This window comes from Dipodomys merriami, unplaced genomic scaffold, assembly GCF_024711535.1.
Source record: "Dipodomys merriami isolate MVZ:Mamm:240054 unplaced genomic scaffold, mDipMer1.0.p SCAF_19, whole genome shotgun sequence".
Classification (NCBI taxonomy): Eukaryota; Metazoa; Chordata; class Mammalia; order Rodentia; family Heteromyidae; genus Dipodomys; species Dipodomys merriami.
In genome coordinates this window covers 15,009,218-15,025,128 of record NW_027203270.1, presented here as the reverse complement: position 1 = coordinate 15,025,128, position 15,911 = coordinate 15,009,218, and the positions used below count along the sequence as shown (strand labels likewise).

The window sequence follows — 15,911 nt, the reverse complement described above, 5'->3', positions numbered from 1 at the left end:
TCCCATTTTCTGGTAGTTAATTAGAGATAAGAGTCTCCTAAGCTGAGCGCTGGTGGCTCACGCCTGTAATCCTAGCTACTTAGGAGGCTGGGATCTGAGGATCCAGGTGCAAAGCCAGCCTGAGCAAGAAAGGCCGTGAGACTCTTATCTCCAATAAACCACTCAGAAAAACCTGAGGTGGTGCTGTGGATCAGGTGGTAGAGTGCTAGCCTTGAGCTGAAGAGCTGAAGGACAGCACCCAGGCCCAGAGTTCAAGCCCCACAACCCACAAAAAAAAGTCTCATAGATGTTCCTGCCCCGGCTGGCTTTGAACCGTGATCCTCAGGTCTCAGCCTCCTGAGTAGCTAGGATTATAGGGGTGAGCCACCTGCACCTGGCTAAATCATATATTTTTTGTGTGCAAGGTCCAGTGCCAAAAAATGAACAAACAAAAATGGTTATTATAAGGAATCTGATTCACCACAACTTTTAAGATTAAAAAAAAAGAAAGTAGAACTCTATCATAAAGTAAGTTGAAAGGGTAGTCAAGACCTGTCTCTAAATAGATAATACAGTTACAAGAAAGATGTACTCAGATCTGACAAGAGAATTCATATCCAGAATATATAGAGATTTCCTATCAGTAAGAAAGGGATAAATAACTCAACAGACTAATAAGCCAGGATATAAACAGACACTTCACACAGAAAATGTAAATGGCTAATCATCAAATGGAAAGAACGAAAATCTCATTAGTTCCTAAGCAAATGAAAATTTAAAAGAACTATATATTCCTTTCCTTCCAACTAATTGATAAAAAAAAACTGTTGGCTCAAGTCTGTGATCCTAGCTACTCAGAAGACTGAGATCTGAGGATTCCTGCCCATCCAGGCAGACAAACTGAAAGACTTATCTCCAATTAACCAGCAAAAAGCCAGCAGCAGAGCTATGGATCAAGTGCTAGAGAACCAACCATGGGTGAAAAAATACCAAGGAGAGCTCGTGGTCCTAAATTCAAGCCCCAATACTAGCATAAAACAAACAACAGAAAATTTTACGAAAAGAATTGACAATATCAAATCTGTTGAGAGTAAGGGGAAATAGACACTTACATGCTATACAGATAGTACAATAAGTATATATCTCTATTTTGAAGGCAAATGGGTAATTCTTATATTAAAATTTTCTTTCTTTTTTTTTTTTTTTGTAGGTCATGGGGTTTGAATTCTGGGCCTGGGCATTTTCCCTGTGCTCTTCAGCTCAAGGCGAGTGCTCTACCGCTTGAGCCACAGCTCAAGCTTGGTTTACTGGAGATAATAGTCTCACAGAGTTTCCTGCCCGGGTTGGCTTTGAACTGTGATCCTCAGATCTCAGCCTCCTGAGTAGCTAGGATTATAGGCGTGAGCCACCGGTGCCTGACTATCAAAATTTTCAATACACATAAGTCTTTAATAGAGAATATACCCTAGAGAAAATATTTCTATATGTGTAAAAAGAGGTATACTTTTAAAATTAGAAATAAATGTCCTGGTATATGAAAATGACCAATCTGTGAGGTTTGCAGTATGACAGTCTATGCATAGAATGAGGTAGATCCTTGCTTATCACCTTGATTAGATTGATAAGGCACATATCTGGGTATTTGAGAGCATTAACTAGGGAGAAGACTTATTGTGAATGGGGCCCAGAATAACTAAAGGAGGAAGGAGGAGAAAGCCAGCTAGTATAGGCATTCTTCTGCTTCCTGGTTGCCATGAGGTAAGCAACTCTGCGCTACTATGTGGTTCCTGCCATTATGTTCTGCCTCACCATGGGCCTAGAATGAATGAAGACCAGGGATCATGAGCTGAAACCATGAGCCAAAATAAACCCTTTCTCCTTTAAGTTGTTTCTCTCAAAAATTTGTCACAGTGACAAAAACCTAACACAAAGTCTATAAATACTGATGTGGAAAAAAAGCCCTAAAATACATTATGAGGTTGAAAACAAAAAGCAGTATCAGAAGAACATATCATAACAGAACTACAGATTTATAAAAGTGCAGATTATAACATCTAGAGGGATATCCATTACATTAATGATAGTTACTACATCTAGGAAGAATAATGGAATTTAAGGAAATGTTTTATCTGCATATTGGACTTTTTTAAATAAAAGGAAGTGTTTATATGTATTACTTGTATAGTACAAAAAAATTTTTTTTAGATTAGAAGCCTATAGCAGTCAGGCCTTCCTAAGAAGACAGGATTAAAAAACAAGTGCTGTTAAAGGCCACCTCTTCATACGTACTGTGCTTCAAGAAAGGTAGTGATGGACTGGGAAGGTAGCTCAGTGGTAGTGCCTGCCTTGGATGCAATAGCAGAAAAAGCAGTAAGTGGCACTGTGGCTCAAGTGGTAGAGCACTAGCCTTGAGTTGAAGAGCTGAGGGACAGTGTCCAGGCCCAGAGTTCAGGCCCTACGACCAACCAAAAAAAAGAAAGGTAATGATTTGTCCATCATTGTATCATATTCTGGTGCTCTTTCTACTACTACTACTAATAGAAATAGGCACTGTGTTTCCAATACATCCCCTTTTAGGATCCTCATCTTTCTTCTCTCTACACATCTACTTTTCTTTCCATTGGATCTGAATCCAGGATAAAAACTCAACCATGGTGTAAAGAATAACGTTAGGGAGAAAGTCATCATTTTGTCATCTCTGAAGTTCGAGAGGCACAAAGCATCTTCTAAAAATAGGCACAGTCATATATCCCTTCCCACATACTCTTTTTACCAATTTGACTTTACATCCTTTCATTAGGGAGGGTAGGGGAAGACACATTCTTTCCTCCTGAATCTTGATTATCTTGTGACTATGGCAGAAATGAAACTATGTGACTTGCAAGCCAGTCTCTTTGGATGCTCATTCTTGGAACCTAGCCATCCTGGCATGAGAAAGTTCAAAAATCCCATGGAAGAAAATAGGATCTGAGTTCATAGACTAGCTGAGCCCCTACATGATAGTGTGCACAAGATGCCAGGCATGGGAGTGCGACAGGCCCCACTTCATTTGCCTTACTGATGCTGCATGGAGCATAGACTAACTGTTCACACTAAGCCAGTCCCACGTCCCTAAGCAAAGTAACTGTTTTAGACTAACACATGTTGTGGTAGTTTGTTGCAAGGAACTCACAGAAACAGTTTCCTTCACAAGTGGAAAACTGAGAGTCAAATACACATACAACTGCAACTATCTGACACAGTAAAGAAGCCAGTGTAAAGTAAGACCAGAGAACACTGAGCTGCTTCCTAGAAAGAACTCTACAATGAACAAACTGAGTTAAGTGACAAAGCACAGCCTAGAACCATCTTTCCTTTAAGAAAGACAATTTTCTCCAACGATGTTTTACCTTTCAGAAAGTTGCCGGATCTGTGGGATTCCCATATATTTATGGAAGTGTTCCAGAACATTCATTACACCCTGAAGGAGATTAGCAACTTCTCCATACTGTCTGCGTCTGGTCATGGCTCTGCAAGGAAATATGAAGTTGAAAACTAGAAAAACACTAAGGATACAAGATGCAGATGTAGAAAAATCTATTCTGGCTCTAAAAGACATCAATTTGATTTAATAAACACTTACCAAATGCTGATAAATATTGTGCTGTGTTCACTGGGGGAGAAAGTAAATAAGACTGGGCCCAGGTCCCAAGGTAACTACACCCATTAGTGGAGAGAATCCAGTATGTATCTAACGACAGTGGGTTGAATTAAACTGTCAATAAAAATATGAGTTATGTGATATGGGGTTATAAAAGAACGTGTGGGTGATGGATCTTCATTGGGTGGGAGAGGGGAATCTGGGTAGCCTGGATTTGGATTGGGTAGTATAGGACTAGTGGACTTTCAAAGACCAACCAGCATAATGATGTTACTCTCTGACAACAACAGCATTTTTCTAGAAAACAACAAGGGACATTTGTATGCATTCTACGTATTAAATGTGTAGGTTTTGAGCCAATGACAGTAATTTTATGTCATAGATGTCTACTTGCCCTATTGCTTAGGTTAGTGAAGTTTAAATAAATGATGTGAATAAATTCAACAGTTACATACAGCCAAGGAAGTACAAACTATTAGGTCTAAATTTTATTAAGGTTGGGTTTTGCATTAAAAGGCATTTGGAGAGAGGTGCAAGTTCAAGCCAAGGTGGTGTTATGTTGCTACCATTATCTGCTAACACAGAATACTCTTCCATTCTCCCTGGCCTACTGTCCTGACTGATCACTTTTTTTTTGGGGGGGGGGGTTCAGTCATGGGGCCTGAACTTTGGGCCTGGGCGCTGTTCCTCAGCTCTTCGGCTCAAGGCTAGCGCTCTACCACTTGAGGCACAGCACCACTTCCAGCTTTTTTCTTTTTGCTTATGTGGTGCTGAGTAATTGAACCCAGGGCCTTATGCATGCAAGGCAAGAGCTCTACCACTGAGTCACCTTCCCAGCCCCCTGACTGATCACTTCTTGCAGAATAGACCATGACCCCCCTGCTACCCAGGCAACTGTCTATAGAAGAACTTAGGAAAGAGTCTGCTGCTCCTCCTCTTTGGTTCAGCTTGCTCCTCCACTCTTGCCATATTTATATTTCTTTGAAGATGCTGTTTCTCTGTCCACATGCAGAACCACACTAAGACTGGGGTAGACCACAGAGATGAACTAGAATGTTGGTAAAGGAGGCTTTGGATTACTACTCAGTAGTTAATAACTAGCAGCTTCTTTTGATACTATTTCTATTGTGTTTAGGTATCATTCTCTCTATAAGCCAAACTGGAAGCTATTATTCTTTGAGTTTTTTATTTTTTAGAGGGTTGAGGGATACATCAAAAGTCTATTTTCAAGTGATTTCTGGTTACAGTGTAACTCAGCCTAAGAGAAGCAGGAAAACTTCCCAGGACAGAGGCTGTGGGGAAGGATTTTGGGCCTGGTCACCTTGTCTGACTTAATGGTCTAGATCAATCACATGTAAATGACATATTTCTTGGGGTCACTTTCTTGTGTCTTCTAGGTTCTTCTTAGATTAATACCACCTCACTTTTTTGTTAAGTTTTGAATTCTAGAGGGCATAATGAAAAAAAAAAGACTGAAGACTTGTGGCCTATTTGTTAAAAGTAGGGTAGGACAGTAAGGCTTTCCTGGGCTAGAAAGTGAACAACCTATGAAGCTGTTTTCATGATGTATGTGATAGATTTCCTGTGGGCCCAACAAAGAATTACTTACTCAAGGGAATCGACACCACCAGCCAGCATGTGTAGGTGGTTCAGTGTTGTGATTGATGTGGTCAAATGGCGTTTGGCATGGTCCAACTGCTTAATATCACGGGTGATTTCCTTTACCTAAATATTGAAAAACAACAGAAGATAAAGGAGGATAGTTAACAAAGATAAAACCAAGAGTTGCTCTATAAGAATGCAAATGAGCCGGGCGCTGGTGGCTCACGCCTGTAATCCTAGCTACTCAGGAGGCTGAGATCTGAGGATCGCGGTTCAAAGCCAGCCCGGGCAGGAGAGACCGTGAGACTCCTATCTCCAATAAACCACCAGAAAACCGGAAGTGGCGCTGTAGCTCAAGTGGTAGAGCGCTCGCCTTGAGCTGAAGAGCTGAGGGACAGCGCTCAGGCCCAGAGTTCAAGCCCCACGACCGACAAAAAAAAAAAAAAAAAAAGAATGCAAATGAGATCTGTGAATGTGGCTTAGTGCTTGCCTAGCATGCATGAAGCCCTGGATTCGATTCCTCAGTACCACATAAACAGAAAAAGCCAGAAGTGGTGCTGTGGCTCGAGTGGTAGAGTGCTAGCCTTGAGCAAAAGAAGCTCAAGGACAGTGCCCAGGCCCTGATTCTAAGCCCCAGGACTGGCAAAAAAAAAAAAAAAAGCACATGAAGCAACACACACACACACACACACACACACACACACACACACACACACACGCACGCACGCACGCACGCACGCACGCACGCACGCGCGCGCGCTAGGTTTACCCTGCTGTCCACGAAAAACCCAAACCATTCTTACAACAATCACAATAATTTCCGATCAAACCCTCCAAATTTAATTTGAGCATAGAGGTGCACACCTGTAATCCCAAATTGGAAATGTTTAGGCATGAGGATTGCAAGTTCAAGGTCAGCTAGGACTACACAATGAATTTGAAGCCAGCCTATGCTACACAGAACTGTCAAACCCTATCTCAGAAAGAAAGAAAAAAAGGAGAGATGGAGGGAGGAGGGAGGAAAGAAAAGAAGGAAGGAAGGAAGAAGGAAGGAAGGAATTAAGAAAAGGAACAGGGTGGGTTGAAGGGGGGTGAGAATGTTTAAGGGGATTATGTATTGCATTCATAAACTGCTTTGTTAAATGGTACTTCCTTTATACAACTTAAAGATAATAAAAATGGCTGGGAATATGGCTTAGTGGTGGTACATTGCTTGTCTAGCATGCATAAAGCCCTGGGTTTGATTCCTTAGTACCACATAAACAGCAAAAGCCAGAGGTAGCACTATGGCTCAAGTGGCAGAGTGCTAGCCTTGAGCAAAAGAAGCTCAGGGACAGTGCCCAGGCCCTGAGTTCAAGCCCCAGGACTGGCAAAACAAACAAACAAACAAACAATTAATTAATTAAAAGAAAACTTTTTTTTCTGTGATACTTAAACTCAGGGCCTAGGTGCTGTCCTTGAGCGCTTTTGCTCAAGGCTAGTACTCTAACATTTTGAGACACAGGTCCACTTCTGGCTTTCTGGTAGGTTAATTGGAGTCCCACCGACATTCCTTCACAATGGCTTAAACCATAATCCTCAGATCTCAGCCTTCAGATTGGCTTGGATTACAGGTATGAGCCACAAGCCCCCCACTAGAAAACTCGTTTTACTTTAGCATATCTTCAGATTTGACCCAGGGTCACAAAACCTCCAGTTATAAGAAAGAAATAAACTTCATTTATTCACTCTCAATAGTAATGTAACGTAGAGCACAGAGGATATAAGAACCAAGTTCAGCACATCTCCTCCTTGATAAGGTTAGAAAAGTCTAGACTAATGCAGTGGCTCAGGCCTGTAATCCTAGCTTCCTGGGAGGCAGAGATTAGGACATCATGGTTCAAAGTCAGCCTAGGAAAAAAATTTAGGAGATTCATTTCAACCAATAGATAGGCATGGTAGCACATGCCTATCATTCTAGCTACAAGGGAAATACAATGGCTGGGTGCAGTGTGAATGTCATTCCCAGTGAAACAAGGAAGCAAAAGCAGGAAGATCATTGTCCGGATTGGCTTGGGCATAAAGACAGACCATACTTCAAAAATAACCAATGCAAAGTCAGGTGCCAGTGGTTCAGGTCTGAATCCTTGCTACTCAAAAGGATGAGATCTGAGGATAGAAGTTTGAAGCCAACCCAGGCAGACAAATCAGAGAAACTTTTGTCTCCAACTAACCAGCAAAAAAGCTAGAAATGAAGGTGTGGCTCAAGTGATAGAGTGCCATCCTTGAGCAAAAAAGCTAAGCCCAAGCCTTGAGTTCAAGCACCATACTGGCCAAAAAATTAAAAATAAAGATAAAAATAAATAAATAAAACATTAAAAGCAGGACTTCAAGTATAGGACAGGAATGATGAATCTTCACCAGCAGCTCCACTTGATCAGGAATGGGCTCCCAGGGTTGTCTAGAAAGTGGATGACTGTAGCTGGCCAGAAGTGGGAGGAAAAAGCCCATTAATTGCAATGACTAGATGAGAAACTAACACTAGCTATTGAAGTACAAAAAAGTTTGGAAAACACACTCACCATTTGCTCTGATTTTTCTGCCTTGTCTTTGATATCTTTGATTTTTCCAAAGAGTTGCTGAATAGCTTTCTGGGCCTCTTCAAGTGCCTAGAGTAAGAGAAATAAAGTGAAAAATGAGAAGCTATGTAGAACAGTACCAATCACTACACTGTAATCAATTCCAGCCTCCAAAAGTTCTGTTGATTCACTGCACTTAGGCTGACAATTATATTGTACCAAAATAGTAGTGAGGGAGAGCAAGAGTCAAGCATTTGGAACCAAGTTAATAATACTAGGGACTCCCAATTTGCATCATAAAGTTTTACAGTAAGAACTAAACTATTTCCTTATCAGTGATTATTACATATATTATTGATGTCAAAAATAAAAAGGACAAACACATCTGTCTCCGTATTTGTGCTCAGTTACCATCAAAGTCTGTGGATAGGTGACTTTGTTGGGGTAGCTTTGGGTTTGAAAGTTGTTGTTTTTTTGTCGGTTGTGGAGCTTGAACTCTGGGCTTGGGCACTATCCCTCAGCTCTTCAGCTCAAGATGAGCGCTCTACTGCTTGAGCCACAACACCACTTCCAGTTTTCTAGTGGTTTATTGGAGATAAGAGTCTCACAGACTTTCCTGCCCAGGCTGGCTTTGAACCTCGATCCTTAGATTTCAGTCTCCTGAGTAGCTAGGATTACAGGCGTGAGCCACCAGTGCCGGGCTGAAAGTTCTTAAAGATTTCACTATCAAAAAAAAGTCAGCACTGTGTATGGGGCCTCCAAATTTGTGGCAAATCTTGAAGACATTTATAGTATCCCACTTGGGAACCAATGAAATCAAATCAGAAAGGAATACTTGGAGCTAATAGTGAGCCAAATATCTCTATGGAAATAAAAACCTACAGAGATGGATGTTACACATTTTAAGAATTACAACCCACGTTATTTTCAGAAAGTAGGGGCAGCAGTAGAAGAGGAGTAACAAGTGCTAAAGGTATACACAAGTAGGACACTGGTACTTCCTAGTCCTGTGACTGAAGATGACCTATAGTCCAACTGCTGCCTTGAATTCCTTTAGTAATCAAGAGTGTTAGCCACGCCAATCAGGATTTCATTCATTCTTTCCATTACACAAGTAATATACCTAATACATGCCATATACCTGGGGAGGAGAAGGGAGGGAAGGAAAACAGAAGAGAGAAAAGAAGGAGAGGAGGCCCAGAGTTGAGCCTTCAGCCACTCTAACATGACTGCTTATCACAAAACCAACATGACTGTTGGAAAGAGGCAAGTGATTATGTCTTACAGTATATAAATTCATTTAAAAAAGTGTTTTTGAATTGTTGGATATATAAGTATTAGCAGTCTATAGGGATTATATGTATGCTTTAGAATAAGTACCAAGGACAGAAGGTTTTCTTTTATGCCCTATGGTTAAATCAACCAGCCTTGCTGGGTTACAGGCAGTATTTGATTACTATCTCAGTATCAATACTTGCTCTGTGATACTCTCAAAAGTGATTGGCCAGGCACTGTTGACTCACATCTGTATTCCTAGCTACTCAGTTCAAAGTCAGCCCCGACAGGAAAGTCCACAAGACTATTATTAACCAGCAAAAAGCCAAAAGTGGAGCTGTGACTCAAGTAGTAGAGCACCATCCTTGAGCAAAAAAGCTAAGGGATAGCACTCAGGTCCTGAGTTCGAGCCCAGTACTGGCACATATACACAAAAAAAAGTCATTTTGCTGATATGTGTATCTTTATCTATAGCACGTGGCCAAACCTAAACCACAGCTGGAATTCAACAATCACTGCCAATGGATTAAAAACACCAGGGTGCATAAATGGGTGGAAGCACTGAGACCAGGCTCTGCATGAGGTGAGCTAACAATCCTGGTACAATCACAAGTAGTATGTAGTTCAAAAGCTCAGCATCACATTCTAGCAATACTATTTGGCTAACATGTGATCTAATGCCAGAAATGTTGCATGAAGGTAAGTGAGTCCTAAATCCACTGGAGGTTTCTAAAACACATTTTATTATGGTATGAAAAAGCACCAAAGAGGAGTTTTGGAGGCAGCTGACCACTAGAATGGATTGGCTTTTGGGCACAGCTTGCACGGAATTCGGACATGTAGGTCATGTTATGACACAGTGACAAACACCCTAAAACATATGCTACTCAGTTAGCAAGGCAAAAAGGGTCATGTTCAGTACTGAGATCTAAATCTGCAGATGTTTGTCTCATCCTTTCTGAGAGAAAAGGTTCCTTCCTACTCTAGCTTTGTCTTCTCAAGTTGGCATCCTACCAGAACTGTCTCTACTGAAGCTACCATTTCTTTCTTCCAGAAAACAAATAAGATTCACACAAGCTTACATTTCACAGTCTTCAAGAAAGATAAACTGTCTGCCAGAATTTTTTTTAGGTTGAAATACTTTGGCTTATTATAATAATGTATGAAAGTTGGTGAATGTAATGTAATTCATTTTCCAGAGTCAAAACTCTTCTTCTGAAACAGCCACTCTATCAAGCAAGTCCACTGTCAACCTATACCCTAAATATTTGCTACCTAATCTCTAATAACCGATAACACAGACGGAAGAGTTTTTTGACATTACAATAACCATAAGACCAACCAAAGGATTTTATTTTTTAAGAACTACAAGAATACTTTTACTACCAGAAAATGTACTCAAAGAAAGAATCTGGCACTGTCCCTAGACACTCTTTAAAATAGAATGTGGCTACTTTTCCATTCCAAACTGCATGTGGATTAAAAACAGCATTAATCACTCTGAAATGCCTGCTTTCAATCCATGTTGAGCTTTTTCCTCTGCCTGGAGTCTGACTTGAAACAAGAATGTGGTTCTAATGATGTTATTAGGCAGTAGTTACTAATGTGTCTGTCTTTAATAATTAGAAATCTCTAATTAGAAGATTCAAAGCATCTCATGAGACAGCCTTCCAAACTTAACAAAACCTATTAGAATATCTGGGTATTTATACAACCATTACTCTAAATTTCCCTTGCCCTCTGAAGTAGACCATGAATAGGCTCGAAAAGCCATAGCAGGTCATGGACATAGAAGATAAGCAGCATGGGATCTGGCACTCATTCTACTTCTTCTTTCTCTTTGTTTCCTTTCCTTTTCTTTTTCCAGACCTGTTGTCTGCTACCTGTGTCCACAAAGGAATGACCCAATGGAAATGCCTTGAGAAATAAACATTCCTTCTGGCTCTAGGATGCATCTAATTTTATAATTTGCTCTATCAGAGAATTATATTGAATTTATCCTATAGCCCTCAGGCAGTCTTGGAGATTTTAAGCTAAGATTCCATTTGCTGCCAATGCAGGAAAGAGGAAAGGTTGTTGATTTCAGAAGAACTGGCATAGCTTTAGACTACTCTCTGAAAAAATAAGGTGCTAAGGATCACAGTTACTGGGAAGAAAATTAGATTTTTCTACCATTCTGCTATTATTGTCACTTTCCACTTTCCATTTTATACCTATTTGCTGGTTCCCTTTTCCTTTCTATTGCATGAAAAAGCAAACTACTATCAGTGAAAAGCAAGGATTTTTGTACCAGCAGACTGAGATTTGAGGCTTGGCTTTGTCACTTAACTGTGTGAACTCTGTCTGGCCACTTGACCTCTAAGAGGGATTGTGCCACAATTTCCAGACTAGAAATACTACCACCTATCTCAAAGATTTATAGGTAAGAAGGAACACTGGGTTCAGCAGTGAACATCTGGGAATTGCTGACCTAGTCTTTTTCCCATCTGTCAATCTTCCCTCATGGTATTCTTACAGTCAGCTGTTCAAACTGGGATGATCAGAGGTTTCCTGTGAATTCTCCAGAACTGGATAGAATTGGGAATTAATTCATCTTTCTGGTGAGGTAAGTTTCAAGATATGAGACTGAGTTAGACAGTAGTGAGGCTCCCCAGTAAGGGAGGAAACTCAAACTAGGAATGTGGCTCCATTGGTGGAGCACTTGCCTAGAAAGTACAAAGCCCCGAATTCAAACACCAATACCACCCAAAAAAGGGGAGAGAGATGAGTGGGGAATGTAAGGTCCACTCCTGGATGGCGAGCAGACTCCACCCTCCTCACTGCAAAGTCTCCACCCAGCACCTGCGTTACCTAGGCAACTGGGACACCTGGAAGAGGTCACATCTGTATCCGCTGAGGTCACATCTGAATTTGATGTGGCCACACCTTTCTCCGCCCATACCCTAGATAAGGCCTAGCCCAGGCCCAGATGCCCTCTCTCTGTACTCTCTCTGTGCTCTCTCTGCTCTTTTCTAGCTCTTTCCTCTCTTTTTTCTAGCTCCCTTCTCTTTCCTAGCTCTCTTTCCCACCTTTCCCAGACACGCTCTCTCTCTGCTCTTTTCTAGCTCTTTTCTCTCTTTTCTCTCTTTCCCAGCTCTCGCTCTTTCCCAGGCCTTTCCCAGCCACATGGAGTGCCAACCTTGCCTGGTCCCAGCAGGTCTACTGAATAAACCTACCCCTTACCTGAATACCACATGCATGGTGCAGTTCTTACTTGGCTACCTCTTTTTAAAAACCTAACAGGGAAAGGTGATCTGTAAGAAGAAATGAAGCCAATATATGAAGAGTCACAGAAACAGAATGACACAGAGTGCCATTCTAATCCTGGGCTTCAGCTATTTGACAAGCCCAGTTTGTCTTCCCTCAATCAGATTGTTCAACTTCCTTCAAAACAAGACACAGCTGGATCCTTCCAAATAATCTCCTGTTTTCTGTAACACAGTGTAAACTGGGATTCTGTCTTCAGATCTGGAAAGGGCTGACTAAATGGCAGCTATTAATATAAATCCCTGACCTCTCTCTTAGATGCAATACAGTATTTCACAAAATACTATCTTTCTAATTGCCAGAGACTGTTGATCCATCTTTCTGTAAAAGAACTTTGTAAATAAACTGGCAATATTCAATACCTGACAGTATTTCAGAAGAATAATTTGTGGATCAAGAAGATGTCATTTTGAATCATGTTGCAAATAAAACATGCTTCAAAAAAAGTTTAAATTTTTGTTCATTCCTTCAATAAAATGGAGTGCTTGTTAAAACACAGTGGTATATACCTATAATCCCAGAATTTTGGAGGCCAAGGCAGAAATAAAGAACCATTCAGCATCATTTCCTAAGTAAGCAACTTCTCAAGAAAGCAGAAATTGCTGAGGGCTACATCTGATGAGTCCTAAACAAGCCTAGACAATATCTGTTGAAGGTAGACACCTAAGCTTAAGTAGCTTCTATTAATGGAAAGTCCCTCTGATATTGATGGCTATCCTGGCACCACTGAGAGCTGTTGCTGTGGAAACAGGGTATCCCCAGCCGGGGAAGAGGTACTTTAAGAAGGCTCAGCAAAAATACAATGCTGCCCATTCCCCATGATGATGTTTAACAGTAGCCGAGGCTCAGGCCTTTTGCAGCCACAGATGGCTGTGTGTATACAGCACCATGCTTCCTTGCATCCAACAACACCCCATGCTCCTTCTAGGACTGGCAGCCCTGGTCAGATGCCAGGTTGATGCCCATTGGATGATTATTGTTAACAATGGTTCCTCTATTCAGAAGCCTAGAATATAAAAAAGGTTTTATTTAAAGAATGGCTTCTTTCCAAGTTTGTGAACCAAAAAAAATGTAAGGAGCAAAGGGAATAATTCTCACCTTATTTTTTTCAAAGGTTCCACCTAAGTTACTTTTATTTATGATTTCTGTACACCATAGTCACTGAAAATGTGAACCAAAGAGCTCTTTTTTTTTTTATTGTTTTTAGGAGACAAGCCAGAAGTTAACATCACAAGATGAGGCTGTGACACACATTTAGCAGTGCCCAAACAAGACTAAACATTTACATTATAAAGTTCTGCCTATATCTATTATCACCCATAGCTCAAAATCTGTTGGCCATGGAATAACTGGGAGCAGAGGAGACATGAAAGCATTGTCACAGCTTCCCTGGTAAAATGTAACCCTGAGGATGAGGATATTTAAAGCAGCTAGTCTAAATGGTGGAAGAAGGAAATCTTTAAGCAAAAGCCTCAGCTGCTTTTGCTGAATAAAAGGTACAGAAATTCAATGCTTTTAGGAAATGAGGCACATTTAAAGAAATAACTTGTCCAAGTTTAAAAGAGGTCAACTTCCCTCAAAAAGCTATGACTTCTAACTGCCAAGTTAGAGGTTACTGACTTCATTCTAATTTCCCATTTCTACTAGTACTTCTAATTGGTATCATTTAGTAACTCTCATCTGTATTATGGGTCTTCATTCAGGAGAAACAATCCTTTTAGTGTCACCTGGATGTCTCTTGCAGCTGAGTTTTAGAGACACCTTCTGTTCCAAATGTTCTTTTGAAATGGACTCTCTTGGGACTTCATTTAATGATCTGTTCTCTTTCAGTTTAATTCATTCTCATCAGAACTCAATGACTCCTATGTTTTCAGTCCACACATATACTTCTTCTTTTATCCTCAGGTCCTTTGCTCAGTGCAGTTTCTGGGAGAAACCAGCTGATGAATGGAGCCATGATCACTCCTGGATCCCTTGAGGAATCAGAAAAAAGTGATTCCCAAATCTCTTTTTAAGCATCTGTCATCACTGCTTATAAAGAGAATTTGGGGCCAAGGATGTAGGTCAGTGATATGGAGCTTGCCTAGCAAGCTTGAGGCCTTGGGTTTCTTCCATTCCTAGCTCCCAGAAACTAACAAATAAACAACAGTGAATTTTGTACAGACAAAAATTCAGAATACTAAGAATAAGAAAACCTGGGGGCTGGGATGTAGCTCAGTGGCAAAGCGCTTGCCTAGCAAGTGCAACGTCCTGGGTTCGATCCCCAGTACCAAAAAAGAAAAGACAAAAAAAATACAGTTAAAAAAAAAGAAAACCTGGATCTAGCCAGGCATGGTAGCTCATGTCTATATCTTAGTTTCTTGGGATGCAGAAATTGGGAGGATTATAGTTCAAGGACAGCCTAGGCGAAAACAACAACAACAACAAAAACCCTCACAAGACCCCATTTCAACCAATAAAAAGCGACATACAGTAGTGTATGCCTGCTGGGTGCTAGTGGCTCACACCTGTAATCCTAGCTACTCAGGAGGCTGAGATCTGAGCATCGATGTTCAAAACCAGCCCAGGCAGGAAAGACTGTGAGACTTCTATCTCCAATAAACCACTAGAAAACCGGAAATGGCGCTGTAGCTCAAGTAGTAGAGCACTCGCCTTGAGCTGAAGAGCTGAGGGACAGTGCTCAGGCCCAGAGTTCAAGCCCCATGACCGGCAAAAAAAAAAAAAAGTAGTGCATGCCTGTCCTCTCAGACACAAAAGCATAAATAGGAGGATCACAATTCAGGCCATAATAGAATAACTGCCTGGCAAGCACAAGACCTTAAAGGAAAGGGAGGGGAGATGGGTAGGGGAGAGGAAGGGGAGGGGAGAAGAAAGAAGAGAGGATAGGGAGGGGAAAGGAAGAAAATATGGATCCATGGTTAGACACATTGTCTAAGCCTGTTTCTTCATCTGCAGTGTAGGAAGGACAACTTTTACATGGCCTAATTCACATCTTTGTGAGGATCTAATAACATATATATCAACATTTGGGACAATGTAAGACAAGCATTTATATCATAATAAAACATTAGGAATACAGATTCAAAAGATTTTATATGTTCTGCCAAACAACTCAAAATGTATCTTTGTTTATCGTAATTCAACCACAAGACATATTAGTCTTATAACAGTACATTCCTGATTCTAGAGATCTGGAAAGGTACAGGATGGATAAATAGCCCAGGTATCTGTGCACACAAGGCTGATTTAGTCACAGAAATCTCCTAAGGTCGCTGGGTGCTGGTGGCTCACGCCTGTAATCCTAGCTACTCAGGAGGCTGAGATCTGAGCATCGCGGTTCAAAGCCAGCCTGGGCAGGAGAGACCGTGAGACTCCTATCTCCAATAAACCACCAGAAAACCGGAAGTGGCACTGTAGTTCAAGTGGTAGAGCACTCGCCTTGAGCTGAAGAGCTGAGGGACAGCACCCAGGCCCAGAGTTCAAGCCCCACGACCGACCAAAAAAAAAAAAAAAAGAAAGAAATCTCCTAAGATCAAGTAGTCAATGAAAAA

General features: G+C 41.0%; 1 protein-coding gene across 1 annotated transcript in view; it reads right to left on the bottom strand.

Annotated features, from left to right (window-relative positions):
* Nucleotides 1–15,911, bottom strand: part of Vps53 (VPS53 subunit of GARP complex) — a 134,546-nt gene that overhangs the window by 88,194 nt on the left and 30,441 nt on the right. The window contains exons 5-7 of the mRNA XM_070027427.1: nt 7,783–7,869; nt 5,229–5,344; nt 3,369–3,488 (exon numbers count right to left, since the gene is read on the bottom strand). Coding sequence (XP_069883528.1) covers nt 3,369–3,488; nt 5,229–5,344; nt 7,783–7,869 — 323 coding nt within the window. The remainder of the gene's footprint in view (nt 1–3,368; nt 3,489–5,228; nt 5,345–7,782; nt 7,870–15,911) is intronic.